Source organism: Moschus berezovskii, chromosome X, assembly GCF_049115385.1.
Source record: "Moschus berezovskii isolate FMDL1 chromosome X, NW_MosBer_1.0, whole genome shotgun sequence".
In the NCBI taxonomy this organism is placed as follows: Eukaryota; Metazoa; Chordata; class Mammalia; order Artiodactyla; family Moschidae; genus Moschus; species Moschus berezovskii.
In genome coordinates, this window is record NC_142488.1 from 66,977,713 (window position 1) to 66,994,098 (window position 16,386).

At 36.9% G+C, this 16,386-nt stretch overlaps 1 protein-coding gene across 8 annotated transcripts in view; it reads right to left on the reverse strand.

Moving 5' to 3' along the window:
• Positions 1–16,386, reverse strand: part of ATRX (ATRX chromatin remodeler) — a 298,228-nt gene that overhangs the window by 39,372 nt on the left and 242,470 nt on the right. For all 8 annotated transcript variants that reach the window (XM_055438642.2, XM_055438638.2, XM_055438636.2 and 5 more), the window contains 2 exons: positions 15,857–15,963; positions 8,651–8,759 (listed from right to left, as the gene is read on the reverse strand). In XM_055438642.2, the coding sequence (XP_055294617.1) occupies positions 8,651–8,759; positions 15,857–15,963 (216 nt within the window). The remainder of the gene's footprint in view (positions 1–8,650; positions 8,760–15,856; positions 15,964–16,386) is intronic.

Here is a 16,386-nt window from a genome sequence, read left to right on the forward strand (position 1 = left end):
AGAGTCGGTGATGCCATCCAGCCATCTCATTCTCTGTCGTCCCCTTCTCCTCCCACCCCCAACCTTTCCCAGCATCAGAGTCTTTTCCAGTGAGTCAACTCGCCGCATGAGGTGGCCAAAGTATTGCAGTTTCAGCTTTATCATCAGTCCCTCCAATGAACATCCAGGATTGATCTCCTTTAGAATGGACTGGTTGGATCTCCTTGCAGTATAAGGGACTCTCAAGAGTCTTCTCCAACACCACAGTTCAAAAGCATCGATTCTTCGGCGATCAGCTTTCTTCACAGTCCAACTCTCACATCCATACATGACCACGGGAAAAACCATTGCCTTGACTAGACGGACCTTGGTTGGCAAAGTAATGTCTCTGCTTTTTAATATACTATCAAGGTTGGTCATAACTTTCCTTCTAAGAAGCAGTACATTACCATAAAATTCTACAATATAGGGACTTGTCCAGTGGTTAAGACTTCATGCTTTCACTGCAGGGGGCATGGGTTGGATCCCTGGCTGAGGAACTAAAATTCTTGCATGCCATGTGGTGTAGACCGAAAGAAAGAAAAGAAAAAAACCCTACAATATTACATTTTGTGGGGGGAAAAAGCAGGATATGGAACTTCACTAAGTATAATTGCAACTGCATTAGAAAACAAAACATATACATACATACAACGTTAACAGTACCTCTGGTCACTAGGATGATGATCATTATTTTCTTCTTTATACTTATCTATAAAACATACTCATTAAAGATAATGAACTGTGCTTTCTTTAATTAGTGGATATACTTAAAAGTTTATGGCCAAATGCTGTTCCAAAATTACTTCAGTTACTTAGATCTATTCCACACCAGCTAAAGGATCAAGCATATAGAACAGCATGGACTATGCTGGTTAAAAAAACACACACATAAGACAAGAGGCCGAGGGGAGAACTTCAAAACTCTTTGGTAATCTATCCACTAATGAAGAGTTGAATGGGTTTAAGAAGCATGTTTATCAAACTGCTATCAATTCCAAGTACTGAACTACTCTGGGAATACAAAAGATGAAAAAAAAATCTGGTAACTGCACTAAAGGAGACGACTAACTACAAAAAAATTTAAAAAGACATATAAACAACTATAATACAGTCTAGTTTGCAATAATAGAGGTACTTATTTACATGATAAAAGGTGTAGTCAGTGACATATTTTGGTTTTTAAAGGCATACAAGTGGGAAGCAAATGAGTAATTTTGTCCTCAAAAAGAAAAATAAAGAAACAGAGATTCAAATGACTGAACCAGTATCAAGAATTATTTTACAACTATTTAACCTTTAATATTATTCAGTCTGGAATATATAAGCCCATAACCAGGATATTTTTAGATTTTCTTAGTATTAAGGGATACACTAAGACACAATTAAAATATGAACCATATTTGGATGGTGTTACTATAAACCATATTTGTATGTTTTTGGTTAAAAACCTGCAAGCATTTCTTTTAGGTATATACCTAAGAGTAGAACTGCTGGATCACACGGTATATACACATGGCAGTATTAAAGCTGAACAAATAGGTATCCAAAGTGGTCATTCTCATTTACATTCCTAACAGCAGAGTATGAGGATTCCAATGTTTCAGATCTTAGATAACTCATGGTATTGTCTTTTAATAAGACTCACTGGAAAAGATTCTGATGCTGGGAGGGATTGGGGGCAGGAGGAGAAGGGAACGACAGAGAATGAGATGGCTGGATGGCATCACCAACTCAATGGACATGAGTTTGAGTGAACTCTGGGAGTTGGTGATGGACAGGGAGGCCTAGTGTGCTGTGATTCATGGGGTTGCAGAGTTGGACATGACTGAGCAACTGAACTGAACTGAACCTTTAAAAAATAGTTACAGTTCATAAGAATTTGCAAAAGTAGTATAGAGTTCCTGAGTACTGGTTCATCCAGCCTTTCCAAATGGCAACAACTTACATAGCTACAATGTTGTCAAAAACAGGAAACTGCCATGGGTACTGGTACAATACTGTAAACTCAATCACAAAAGAGTTTATTTGGATTTCACCAGTTTTTATACGTATTTTTATTGCTTGGTGTATAGCTCCATGAAATTTTATCACATATGCAGAATCACATAACCATTACCACAAGCAGGAATCAGAACCATTCCATCACCACAAAAAACCTCCCATACGCTATTCCCTAGTATTTACACTATCCCCTTAACCCTAATCCCTGGCAACCTCTAATGGGCTCTTTATCACTATAATTTTCTCACATCAAGAATTTAGAAAGATGGTAATGATAACCCTGTATACGAGACAGCAAAAGAGACACAGATGTATAGAACAGTCTTTGGGACTCTGTGGGAGAGGGTGAGGGTGGGATGATTTGGGAGAATGGCATTGAAACATGTATATTATCGTATGTGAAACGAATCACCAGTCCAGGTTCGAAGCATGATACCGGATGCTCGGGGCTGGTGTGCGGGGATGACCCAGAGGGAGGATAAGGCGAGGAGGAAGGTGGGAGGGGGGTTCAAGAAGGGGAACACATGTACACCCAGGGCGGATTCATGTCAATGTATGGCAAAACCAACCAATATAATATTGTAAAGTAAATAGCTTCCATTAAAAAAAAAAGAATACCATATGAATGGAATCATATAATATGTAACTTTTTGAGACTGGCATTTTTCACTCAGCATAATACCCTCAAGATCCATCCAAGTTGTTGTCTGGATCATTACCAACAGTTCATTTCTTTTTACTGCTGAGCAGTATTCCATTAGATGGACATATCACAATTTGTTTATCCAGTCACATGTTAAAGGACATTTGGGTTGTTTCCAGTTTTTGGTTATCACAAATAAAGATGTGTATAGGTTTCTATGTGAAAATTTTCACATAGAAAGTTTTCACTTCTCTGGCATAAATTTCCAAGACTGTGACTGAAGGATTTTACGATTAAGTAAATGTTTGATGGTTTAGTTTAAAAAAAAAAAACTATTTTTCAGGAAGAGTGGCTGTGCCATTTCATTTTCTCATCAGCACTGCAGGAGAAATCCAGTTTCTCTGCAACCTCACCAGCATTTGGCAGTATTACTATTTATTTATTTTTAGTTACTTTGATAGATATGAAATGATATCTTGTGGTTTTAATTTACATTTCCCTGTTAGCTGAACATCTTTTCTTGTGCCAGATATAGATCTTCTTCAGTGAAGCGTAAGTTTAAGTCCTTGACTAATTTTCTAACTGAAAAAAACAACTTCTCTTTCTGCTACATTTAGATAATTCTTCATATCCTCTACATATGAGTTCTTTGTTAGATATGCAGTTTCAAATATTTTCTCTAAGTTGGTGGCTTGTCTTTTCCCCTTCTTCACATAGTCTCTCACAGACAAAAGTTTTTAATTTTGGTTGCTCAATTACTGATTTATTTATTTAATGGCTTATATGCTTTTGGTGTCACAGTTAATACATCTCTGCTTACTCTTAGTTCCTGAACTTTCTTCTATGTTTTCTTACATATAATTTTTACACTTAGATTTAGGATCCATTTTGACTTGATTTTTGAATGGGGGTTAGGCTTAGTTCAAGGTTTGTCTTTAGCTTATGAATACCCCATTCTTTCAACACCATTTATTGAAAAGCTTATCCTCCCTTCATTAAAATATTTTCTTGCATCTTTGACAAAAATGTGTTTAACCTGTATTTCTCTGATTAATAAAAATGATCACATTTTTCTATGTGTATTGGTCACTTGGATATTATCTTTTGTAAAGTCTTTTCCAGGCTTTTTGCTCATCTAACAATGAGATTGTCTGGTTTAGTATCCTGATTTTTAAGAATTCTTTACATATTCTGGATAAGAGTTATTTTTGAATCCTTTTATTTAAAATAGGTTCTCCCAGCTTATCGTTTGCCTTTTCATTTTAGCATGAAATGCCTTTGATGAATAGATGTTCTTAATTTTAATCATGCTCAATTTATTAATTTTTCCTTTTATGGTCAGTAGTTTGTGTGTCCTATTTACAAAAAAAATCTTAGTACAAAATCAGGAAAATACTCTGGGTTATTGCCATTTAAAACCTTTATGCTTTAGTTTCAATATTTAAATCTACAAACTACTTGGAATTAGTTATCAGGAAAATATAAATCAAGATTATGAAGTCTTGGGACTTCCCTAGTGGTCCAGCAGTTAAGAATCCACCTCACAATGCAGGGTACGCAAGTTCGATCCCTTGTCTGGGAACTAAGATACCATATGCTGCAGGGCAACTAAGCCTGCAAACTGGAACTACTGAGTTTGTGCCACGCAATGAAAGATCCTGCAAGACACAAGAAAGATACTGTCTGCCACAACTAAGATCTGATGCAGCCAAATAAATAAATACTTTTTGAAAGACTATGAAGTCTTACCACTATATATCTACGACAATGGGTTAATAAACACTGACATCAAGCGATAATTAGGACAGATAACAAAATGAAACACATACTCTACTAGCTGGAGTATAAATTGGTACAACCATTTGGGAAAAATGTTTTGGCAGTATAAGTCAAAGCTGAATATGCACATACATATTACCTAGCAATCCCACTTCTAGGCATACACACACATAATCAATCTATATGTTCACTAAAAGATAAAATTCTTGAAAAAGTGTAATCTTTGGACTTCTAATTCTGGAAAGATAAAACAGACATGCTGTTCCCTATTCCTCACCGTGTGTGTGTGCGCGCTCGCGTGCACGCACACATGCACACACACTCAATCGCTCAGTCATGTCTAACTTTGCAATCCCTATGGAATGTAGCCTGCCAGGCCCTCTGTTCATGGGATTCTTCAGGCAAGAATACTAGAGTGGGTTGCCATTTCCTACTCCAGGAGATCTTCCCAACCCAGGGAAAAAACCTGTGTTTCTCGCGTCTCCTGCATTGGCAGGCAGATTCTTCACCACTGTACCACCAGGGAAGTCCTATTTCCCACCATAAATGCAGCTAAAACGCCTGGATACTATATATAAAACAAACAAGAAGTTTCTTAAAAGTGAGAAGGAAGCACAGGGGCTTGAGACCTAACACATAACATAGCAGTGACTTCCATAGGCTTTCTTTTTGCCTTGTATATCCCAGACTGAGTGCTAAAGAACTGAACGATCTGGAAACATCAATGGGTGCTATCAAAATCTCCACAAAAAGCCTGTTCTCTATCAAAAGGACCAAAAAAGGGCCAGACCAGCGAGAGAAAACTTTACAACAATCATTTGACTACAGTCAAACAGTACAGACAAAATGTGGTGTACCTTCACCCTTGTCACTAAAGACTGAGTGGGAAGCCCAGGCTTCCATCCTCACCTAATTACAACAAGGCACAGCCAAAATAGTGTCAGATAAGTTTGAGTTAACAAAGTGGTCTCACCAATCCAGCAATGTCAGTGAAGACCATGTAGGGAACCAGGATATCCACTCCCACTAAGTCGTTGTAAGAAAAACCCACTCCCCTGCTACTGGATTAGTATCAGAAGAAGTCAGGTGGAGAACTAGGAATTATACCACAACTCAAACAGAAGAACAAAATGGAAATCTCAGAACTGAAAAGTACAGTAGCAACAACAACAACAAAAACTCAACAGATGAGCTCCACAGTAGAGAACAGACAACTCATTGGAAAAGACCCTGATGCTGGGAAAGACTGAAGGCAAAAGGAGAAGGGGGCAACAGAGGATGAGATGGTTGGATGGCATCACTGACTCAGAGGACATGGATCTGAGCAAACTCTGGGAGACAGCGAAGGATAGGGAAACCTGGCATGCTGCAGTCCATGCTACAACTCTTGTAGCAAAGAATTGGACATGACTGAGCGATTGAACAACAACTACAAGATGTAACCATTAGGAGAAATAGGTCACAGTACCTCTCTATCTTTGTAAGTAGCTTTGACGCTAAATAGTATAAATAAATAAACATATAAATAAAATAAATAAGTTAAAAAAAACAGTATCAAGCTAACCAAAGACCCTGAGACTATTAAAAGTGCTTCCTGGACATACAAGGCATTATGTTACTATTTTAAAGCTTATCTTAAAGTATCTAATGGCTTAACAATAAACAAAATTATATTTATTTTCTGAAAATTAATAAGTCATGAGAATATAGAAGATGGAAAGGTAGAAAAACAGACATAATATTTCACGTTTGAGAATTTAATTCAGACAGATTTAGCTACTCAAGAGTAACCCCTCAAATCCATGGGCTGTTTGTGTGTGTGTTATGTATGTGTGTGTGTACACACACTCACATACATGAAGAATCTGAATCAGAGATACTTTCTGGCAGATGTTTAAGGGGTTTAATTTGCTAGTGAATAAGCCAAGGTGACTGCTCACCAACCATATTTCAACATTGTTTCCTTCAGTTCAGTTCAGTTCAGTTCAGTCCCTCAGTCGTGTCCAACTCTTTGCGACCCCATGAATCACAGCATGCCAGGCCACCCTGTCCATCACCAACTCCCGGAGTTCACTCAAACTCATGTCCATCGAGTCGGTGATGCCATCCAGCCACCTCATTCTCTGTCGTCCCCTTCTCCTCCTGCCCCCAATCTCTCCCAGCATCAGAGTCTTTTCCAGTGAGTCAACTCGTCACATGAAGTGGCCAAAGTATTGGAGTTTCAGCTTTAGCATCAGTCCTTCCAATGAACACCCAGAACTGATTTCCTTAGTTATCAAATATGACTCTTACGGGACAAATCATATGCTATTATGACATTTACGAATTTGGGAAACTGAACAAGTCAAAGGTTCAGATTAAATTTGACAAAGAGTAGGATTACTCAGAATTCTTTCTTCACGCTCATGCACAAATAATAACTTTTTCAAACATGGCAAACAGAATACAAAAATGTACTTATCTTTATATAGTTATATAACCATTAAAAAAATAACTTTCCCTAGTTATAACCCCAGGTGTAGTTCAGGATGGGCTTCCCTGGTAGCTCAGTGTGCTACCTGCAATGAATCTGCCTGCAATGCACGAGTGGCAGGTTCAATCCCTGGGTCGGAAAGATACCCTGGAGGAGGGCATGGCAACTCACTCCAGGATTCTTGCATGGAGAATCCTATAGACAGAGGAGCCTGGCAAGCTACAGTCCATAGGGTCACAAAGAGTCAGACACGACTGAAACAACTTAGCACACACACACGTAGTTTAGGACTCTGCTAAAATTAAAACATGTTTTACACACAATATACTACCTCTCAAACTTTATAACATTTATTAAGGTATATCTCAGCCATCTTTTCATTCAACTGATCAGGCCCTTTGCTGTCCACTTGAAACACTGTTAATCGGCTATGTTTGAGTGTGTTAGTTGCTCAGTCGAGTCCAACTCTTTGAGACCTCATGAACTATAGCTCACCAGGCTTCTCTGTCCATGGAATTCTCTAGACAAGAATACTGGAGTGGGTTGCCATTCCCTTCTCCAGGAGATCTTCCCAAAGCAGGGATTGAACCTGGGTCTCCCGCACTGCAGGCAGATTATTTACCACATGAGCCACTAGCAAAGCCCCGTTAATTAGCTATATTCCAATACATTAATTGGCTATACTCTAATACAAAATAAAAAGTTAAGAAAAAGCTAACCCCATCTCTTTAGTACTTTCTTAAAGGCAATGTTTTCATACACACACACGTGTGTGTGAAAATATTTATATGTACATATACACATAAATTTTTCTCTTACAAATTCAAGTATATTAATTGCTAACAGTTAAAAGCAACATCAGTAACACATATATAACACAACCTCTACCTACAGTGGTTTGAAGTATATTATTCAAGTTTCTATAATAAAGAGATCAAGAATACCTTCTTAATTTCACCAGCTGTGTCTCCAAAGATGACAAACACATGAAAAGATGCTTCTCATCAACTATCATTAGGGAAATGCAAATCAAAACCATATAAGGTTCCATTACACACCTATTAGAATGGGTAATTTTTTATTTTTAAATATAATACCAAGGACGTAGAACAACTAGAACTCTCATACACTGCTGGTGGGAATGCAAAACTATACAATTATTTCAGAAAACTGTTTGGCAGTTTCCTACAAAGTTAAACATAAATTTACCATGTAGCCCAGCAACTGCACTCCTAGATTTTCATTTCACTTGGTCTACGGTGTGTGATCTACGGTCACACAAAACTTACACATGAATCTTTAAAACAGCTTCAATTTTAATTTCAAAGCCTGGAAGCAACTCCAGGGTCTCTCAAACAGAAGTGGTTAAACAAACCACTCATCCATACAATGAACATATTCAAACAATGAAAACTGTGGTAACAAACCTTATACCCACACAACAGAATACTATAATGAAATACAACTCAACAATAAAAAGGAACTAACTATTGACATGCAGTAATGAGGATGAATCTCAAATGTATTTTGCTAAGTGAAAAAAGTAAGATTCAAAAAGCTACAAACTATACCCCATAAGTGAATTTCCTAAAGGATGATGAAACCATTTTATATCTGGACTTTATTTTGTATTTGTCAAAAATTATAGTAGTAGACAATAAAAGAGTAAATTTTATTATCTGCAGATTTAGAATGGTTTTTTAAAAATTATACATTCAGAAAATGCTTCTTACCTCACATTAGTTTCATCATTAAATTCTTCAGCCCATTTTTTCCTTGACTGAGCAGTTGTAGAGCCATCTAAACGGTAATAGTCAATGTTTCTGAGCCACTTCCCTTCACCTGAAAATTCAACAAGAAAAGAAAAAAGATATATATATAAACCTAGTAGTAAAAGATTTTTCTTTTTTGCTTGCCATTTAAGAGCTGTTTATATATACTCTATTTGCAGAGCAAGACAAATTTTGATTCAAGAGATAACTCATTATATTACTAGTACAATTTAACACAGATTTCCTTCTAACACATATTGAATAGCAAAGGTACTTTCAAAACTACTTCACCTACATGTAAAGTTCATCCTTTGTTAGAATCCTATAAAACTTTCAAAAGAATATAATTAAGCTGCATGAAAATTATTTTTAATTAAGTCTAAAAATGACCAGGTTTCCCCCTTTGTTATTAACAAGTTGATACTAAACAGATAAAAACCAAAGACACAGAATGCATTTATTCATTCACTGAACAAATAATTACTGAATACTTATTTATGTGCCAAAAAACATTCTATGATCTACTAAGGTGAAAGAAATAAAAATAAAAATAAATAAATGGGACATAATTAAACTTAAAAGCTTCTGAAATGCAAAGGAAAAAACTAACAAAATGAAAAGAAAATCCATGGAATGGGAGTAAATATTCACAAACAATATGACCAACAAGGAGAAAATATTCAAAATATACAAACAGTTCTTACAGCTAAATATCAACAAACAGTACTATCAAAAAACGGGGAGACCTGAACAGATATTTTTTCCAAAGAGGGCAATGTTGTTCAGTCACCCAGTCATGTCCAACTCATTACGATTCCAGGGACTGTAGCATGCCAGGCCTCCCTGTCCCTCACCATCTCTGGAAGTTTGCCCAAGGTCACATCCTTTGAAACGGTGATGCCATCCAGCCATCTCATCCTCTGATGCCCTCTTCTCTTTCTGCTCTAAATCTTTCCCAGCATCAGGGACTTTTTCAATGAGTCAGCTGTTTGCATCAGATGACCAAAATACTGGAGCTTCAGCATCAGCATCAGTCATTCCAATGAGGATTCAATGTTGATTTCCTTTAAGATTGACTGGTTTGATCTCCTTGCTGTCCAATGGACTCTCAAGAGTCTTCTCTAGCACTACAGTTTGAAGGCATCAATTCTTTGGCCCTCTGCCTTCTTCATAGCTCATGTTTCACAACCATATGTGACATCTGGGAAGACCATAGCCTTGATTATATGGGCCTTTGTCAGCAGAGTAATGTCTCTGCTTTTCAACACACTGTCTAGGTTTGTCACAGCTTTCCTGCCAAGAAGCAATCATCTTCTGATTTCAAGGCTGCAGTCACCATCCGCAGTGATTTTAGAGCCCAAGAAGAGGAAATCTGTCATTGCTTTCACCTTTTTCCCTTCTATTTGCCACAAAATAATGGGGCTGGATGCCATCATCTTAGTTTTTTTTAATATTTAGTTTTAAATCAGGTTTTTGACTCTCCTCCTTCACTCTCATCAAGAGGTTCTTTAGCTTCTCTTTGCTTTCTACTATTAGAGTGGTATCATCTATATATCTGAGGTTGCTGATGTTTCTCCTGCCTATCTTGATTCCGGTTTGTGCTTCATCCAGTCCGGCATTCTTCATGATGTGCTCAACATATAGGTTAAATGAACAGGGTGACAAACAGACAGCCCTGTCACACTCTTTTCTCAATCCTGAACCAATCAGTTGTTCCATAGAGGGTTCTAACTGTTGCTTCTTTACCTGTTCACAGGTTTCTCAAGAGACAGGTAAGATGGTCTGGTATTCCCATATCTTTAAGAGTTTTCCACAGTTTGTAATGACCCACACAGTCAAAGGCTTTAGTGCAGTTGATAAAAGAGAGGTAGATGTTTTTCTGGAATTCCCTTGCTTTCTCTATGATCCAGCAAATGTTGGTAATTTGATGTCTGGTTCTTCTGCCTTTTCTAAACCTAGTTTGGACGCCTTGAAGTTCTTGGTTCATGCCTAGCATGCAAGATTTTAAGCATGACCTTACTATCATGGGAGATGAGTGCAACTGTATGATTGATGGGGACATTAAAAGATCTTTGACATCACTAATTATTCAGTTCAGTTGCTCAGTAATGTCTGATGCTTTGGGACCCCATGGACTACAGCATACCAGGCTCCCCTGTCCATCACCAACTCCCGGAGCTTGCTCAAACTCATGTCCATCAAGTCAGTGATGCCACCCAACCATCCCATCCTCTGTCGTCCCCTTCTCCTGCTGCCCTCAATCTTTCCCAGCATCAGGGTCTTTTCCAATGAGTCAGTTCTTTACATCAGGTGGCCAAAGTACTGGAGCTTCAGCTTCAGCATCAGTCCTTCCAAGGAATATTCAGGACTGATTTCCTTTAGGATTGACTGGTTTGATCTCCTTGTAGTCCAAAGGAATCTCAAGAGGCTTCTCCAACACCACAGTTCAAAAGCATCAGTTCTTTAGCACTCAGCTTTCTTTATGATCCAACTCTCACATCAATACATGACCACTGGGAAAATCATATAGCTTTGACTAGACGGACCTTTGTAGGCAAAGTAATGTCTCTGCTTTTTAATATGCTGTCTAGGTTTGTCATAGCTCCTCCAAGGAGCAAGCATCTTTTAACTTAACTGAATAATTATTAAAGAAATGCAAATGAAACCATAATATCCTTTCCTACCTGCCAGAAGGGCTATCATCAAAAAATCTACAAATAACAAATGTTGGAGAAGATGTGGAGAAAAGGAAACCCTTTTACCCTGTTGGTGGGAATGTAAATTGGTTCAGCCACTATGGAAAACAATATGGAAGTTTCTCAAAAAAACTAAAAATAGAACTACCATAACATCCAGCATGGAGAAGAAAATGGCAACCCACTCCAGCACTCTTGCCTGGACAATCCCAGGGACGGGGGAGCCTGGTAGGCTGCTGTCTATGGGGTCACACAGAGTCGGACACGACTGAAGCAACTTAGCAGCAGCAGCAGCAACATCCTGCAATTCCACTCCTGGGTACATATTCAGAAAGTCTGAAAACACTAATTCAAACACATACATGCACCCCAATGTACACAGGAGTAGTCAAGATATGGGAGCAACTCAAAAGTCCATCAACAGACAAATGATTAAAGAATTTGTGGTATACACACACAAATACACACAAACACAGACACATGAATATTACTCAGCCATAAAAAAAGAGTGAGATTCTTCCATTTTCAGCAATATGCATAAACCTAGGAAATAGTGAAAAAATTCAGATACAGAAAAGACAGATGCTGTATCACTTACATGTAAAATATAAGAAATTACCCATACAAAGGTATATAACAAAACAGAAACTGACTCAGAGATACAGAAAACAAACTAGTGGATACCAAGAAGGAGAGGCAGAGGAGAGGGGTAAGAGAGAGGTAAGGGATTAAAAGATACCAACTACTATGTATAAAATAGATTTTTAAAAAAGAGTATATTGTATAGCACAGGGAATAACAGTCATTATTTTATAAAACTTTTAGTGGCATATAATCTGCAAAACTACTGAATCATTATGCTGTATAAAAATGTAAGTGTTAGTCGCTCAGTTGTGTCTGACTCTGTGAACCCATGGGCTGTAGCCTACCAGGCTCCTCTGTCCATGGAATTCTCCAGGCAAGAATCCTGGAGTGGGCTGCCATTTCCTTCTCCAGAGGATCTTGCCAAACCAGAGACCCAACCTGAAGTTAATACAGTGTTATAAACCAACTGTATTTCCATTAAGAAAATTAACACATCCATTCCTTTGAGAATTTAGACTAAAACAAACAAAAGAACAAAGTATGTCTCATCAAGTCAAATTTTGCTTATGTTCTAAGGACTATAATATCCTACAAGATTCAAATATTAAGGATTTCTGGAATAACTGATCTAGCTGTATTAATGATTCCCACAAATAGGATGTGTTTCTTTATTTTTGGCTGCACTGGGTCTTTTTGCTTTTGTGTGGGCTTTCTATAGTTGCAGCTACACTTCATTGCAGCATGCAGGCTTCTCATTGTGGTGGCTTCTCTTGTTGTGCAGCATAGGCTCTAGGGCATATGGGCTTCAGTAGTTGTGGCACACAGGCTCAGTAGTCACAGCTGGAGGGCTCTAGAGTGCAGGCTCAGGAGTTGCGGCACATGGGCTTAGTTGCTCTACCACATATGGAATCTTCCAGGACCAGGGATCAAATCCATGTCCCCTGCATTGGCAGGCAAATTCTTATCCACTGTGCCACCAGGGAAATCCTTAGTTGTTTAATTTTTAAATAACATTAAAAGTTTAAAAGTCTTAGGATATATCTTAAGGTGTATGCATGCTCAGTCACTCAGTGGTATCCTACTCTTTGCAACCCCATGGACTGGAGCCCACCTGGCTCCTCTGTCCTTGGGATTTTCCAGGCAAGAATACTGGAGTGAGTTGCCACTTCCTCCTCCAGGGGATCTCCCCAACCCACATCTCCTGCATTTGTAGGTGGATTCTTTTACCACTGAGCCAAGTGGGAAGCTCCACATCTTAAGGTATATAAGAATAAATTAATCCTGGAGAAAAATTTAAAATTAACAAATTAATAAAAAAAATCCCACATGATCATCTTAATAGACACAAAGAAATCACATGACAATATTCAATACACATTCATGATAAGAAAAACACACTAAAAAAACTGGAAATAGAAGAGAATTTCCTCAACATCATAAATGCTATCTACTAAAAAATATAAATAACATTATACAGAATGGTGAAAGATCAGATGCTTTCCCTCTAAGATTAGGTACAAGAAAAGGATGTCTGGTTGTCACATTAATTCAACACTATACTAGAAGTTCTAATGAGGGAAATAGTAAGGAAGAAGTAAATCATTTGCAGATGACATGATCTTGCATAAGGAAAATCCTTTAAAATCCACAAAATACTACTAGAACTCATAAATGATTTAATATGCAAAACTTAATTCATACATTTGCAATGAAAATTCAAAACTGAAAGTAAGAAAACAATTTCACTCATAATATTATCAAAAAGAATAAAATAAATTTAACAGAAGAAATGCAAAATGCATACACTGAAAACTATAAAACACTGATGAAAGAAATTCAAGACTTAAGTAAATTTTAAAACATCCTATGTTCATAGATCAGAAGACTTAATATTGTTAAGAAGGCAATATTTCCTAAAATAAACTTACAAGTTCAATGCAATTTCTATCAGAATTCAAGCTGACTTCTTTGTAAACTTTACAAGCTAATTCTAAAATTCATATGAAATTGCAAGGGATCCAGAATAGCCAAAAAAAAAAAAAATGTTGAACAGAAACAATGTAGGAGGAATCACACTTTCAAAACTTACTTTCAAAGCAAACGTAATCAGAACAGTGTGCTACAAGCATGAGGACTGACATATAGATAAATGGAACAAAACTTCGAAGTCAAAAAATAAATCTGTCTCTTCGGTCAACTAATTTTCAACAAGGGTGCCCAGAAACAATGAATGGAGAAAGAACAGCCTTCTCGGTAAATAGTGTTTGACAACTGGATAGCCACAGCAAAAGACTGAATGAAGTTGGATCTTTAACCTCATAGCATATATAAAAATTACTGCATCAAAATGCATCAAAGACCTAACTATAAGAACTAAAACTATACAATTCTTTGAAGGAAGCATAGGAGTAAATATTCATGAACTTGGATTTGGCAATGGTTTCTTAGATATGACACTAAAAGCATAAGTAACAAAAGAAAAAAATGTAAATTGGACTTCATCGAATTGAAATACTACTTAGAAAGCGAAAAGACAACCCAAAGAATGAGAGAAAATATTTACAAAGCATTTATCTGAAAACAGCCTCCTAAGCAGAATATTTTTCTAAATTTTTTTTTTAAAAAGGTCTTTCAAATGAAGAAAGGAACCAAATAATCATTTTTCCAAAGAAGATACACAAATGGCCGTGAAACAATGGTCAAAATAATTAGTCACTAGAGAAATACAAATCAAAATCACAATGAGAAACCATTTCACAGCCACTAGGATGGCTATAATTTAACAACAGAAAACAAATGTTGATAAAGATGCAGAGAAATGAGAACCCTTGTACAATGCTTCTTGAGTGCAGCCAGTATAGAAAAGTTTGGTCGATCTTCAATACATTAAACTTAGAATTGCATATGACACAACTATGCAACCATTCGTAACTATCCAATATATCCCAAACAAGTAAAAACAGATTTTTAAAGAAATAAAAACTTGTATACAAACATTCATAGCTGCACTATTCACAATAGACAAAAAGAGAAAACAACTCAAATATCTATGAATTAATGAATGGATAATCAAAATGTGGGTCCGTTCCGTCGCTCAGTCGTGTCCGACTCTGCGACCCCGTGGACTGTAGCCTACCAGGCTTCTCCGTCCATGGGATTCTCCAGGCAAGAATACTGGAGTGGGTTACCATTTCCTTCTCCAGGGGATCTTCCCAACCCAGGGATTGAACCCGGGTCTCCCGCATTGGAGGCAGACGCTTTAACCTCTGAGCCACCAGGGAAGCCCAATCAAAATGTGGGTATTAACCATAAAACAGAATATTAAAAGGAATAAAGGAATAAAGTAGTGACACTTGCTACAACTTGGATGAACCTTAAAAACATGCTATGCGAAAGACGTCAGTCACAAAAGACCACATATTATATGACTCTATTTATATGAAAGGTCCAGAATAAGTCAATCTCAATTTATATAAAGAGAAAGTAGATTAGTGATTGCTTAAGGGTAAAGTGGTAGAAAGGAGGTCAGCAGAGTGATAGCTAAAGGGTACAGTGTTTCTCTGGTGATTAATATGTTCAAAAATTGACTATGGTGATAGCTGCACAACTCTGAAAATATACTAAAAACCACAAACTGTACACCTTAAGTAGGTAAATTGCATGTTATGTGAAGAATATCTCAACAGCACTGTTTAAAAAAAAACAACAAAATTTACTACAACAGCAGCAACATAAGACCATATTTATAGGAAAAAGAACAAAAAGAAAGTACAGAAAAAAAAATATATTAAGGTTGTTAGTCCAGGTAATTTTTTTCTTCTATTGTTAAAATGTTTATATGTCTGAAAGAACATTTTAAAAATTATGATATACAAATGTAACTCACCTTTATAAATAAGAGGTTTATCTTTATCTTCTGTCTTTTCCCTACTAGCCAATTCAAGAAAATCTTCAATCAAGTCCAGAGATATGAGAGATTGGCTGAAAACAAGGCTGAAAAACAAATCAGTGTTCATAGATTAAAAGAGTAACAAACTCAACACATTTCTAAACAAAACCTCAGTAGGATTTTTTGGTAGAAATTAACAAACTGATTCTAAAGTTTATATGGATATGCCAAGCACATAGAGTAGCCAAAATAATTTCGAAAGGAAAAAAGTTGGAGGCATAATTCTACATGATTTCAGCTCAAAGTTGGTATAATCAAAATAGTAGGCATAATTCTACATGATTTCAGCACAAAGCTGGTATAATCAAAATAGTATAGTACTGACAAAAAAACTAACACAAATAAATGGAACAGAATATAATCCAGATATAAAGCGACACTACAGTTAACTGGTTTTTGACAAAGAGGCAAAAGCAACTCAGTGGAAAGAAGTCTTTTTAACAATACTCTTGGCAAAACTGGACATA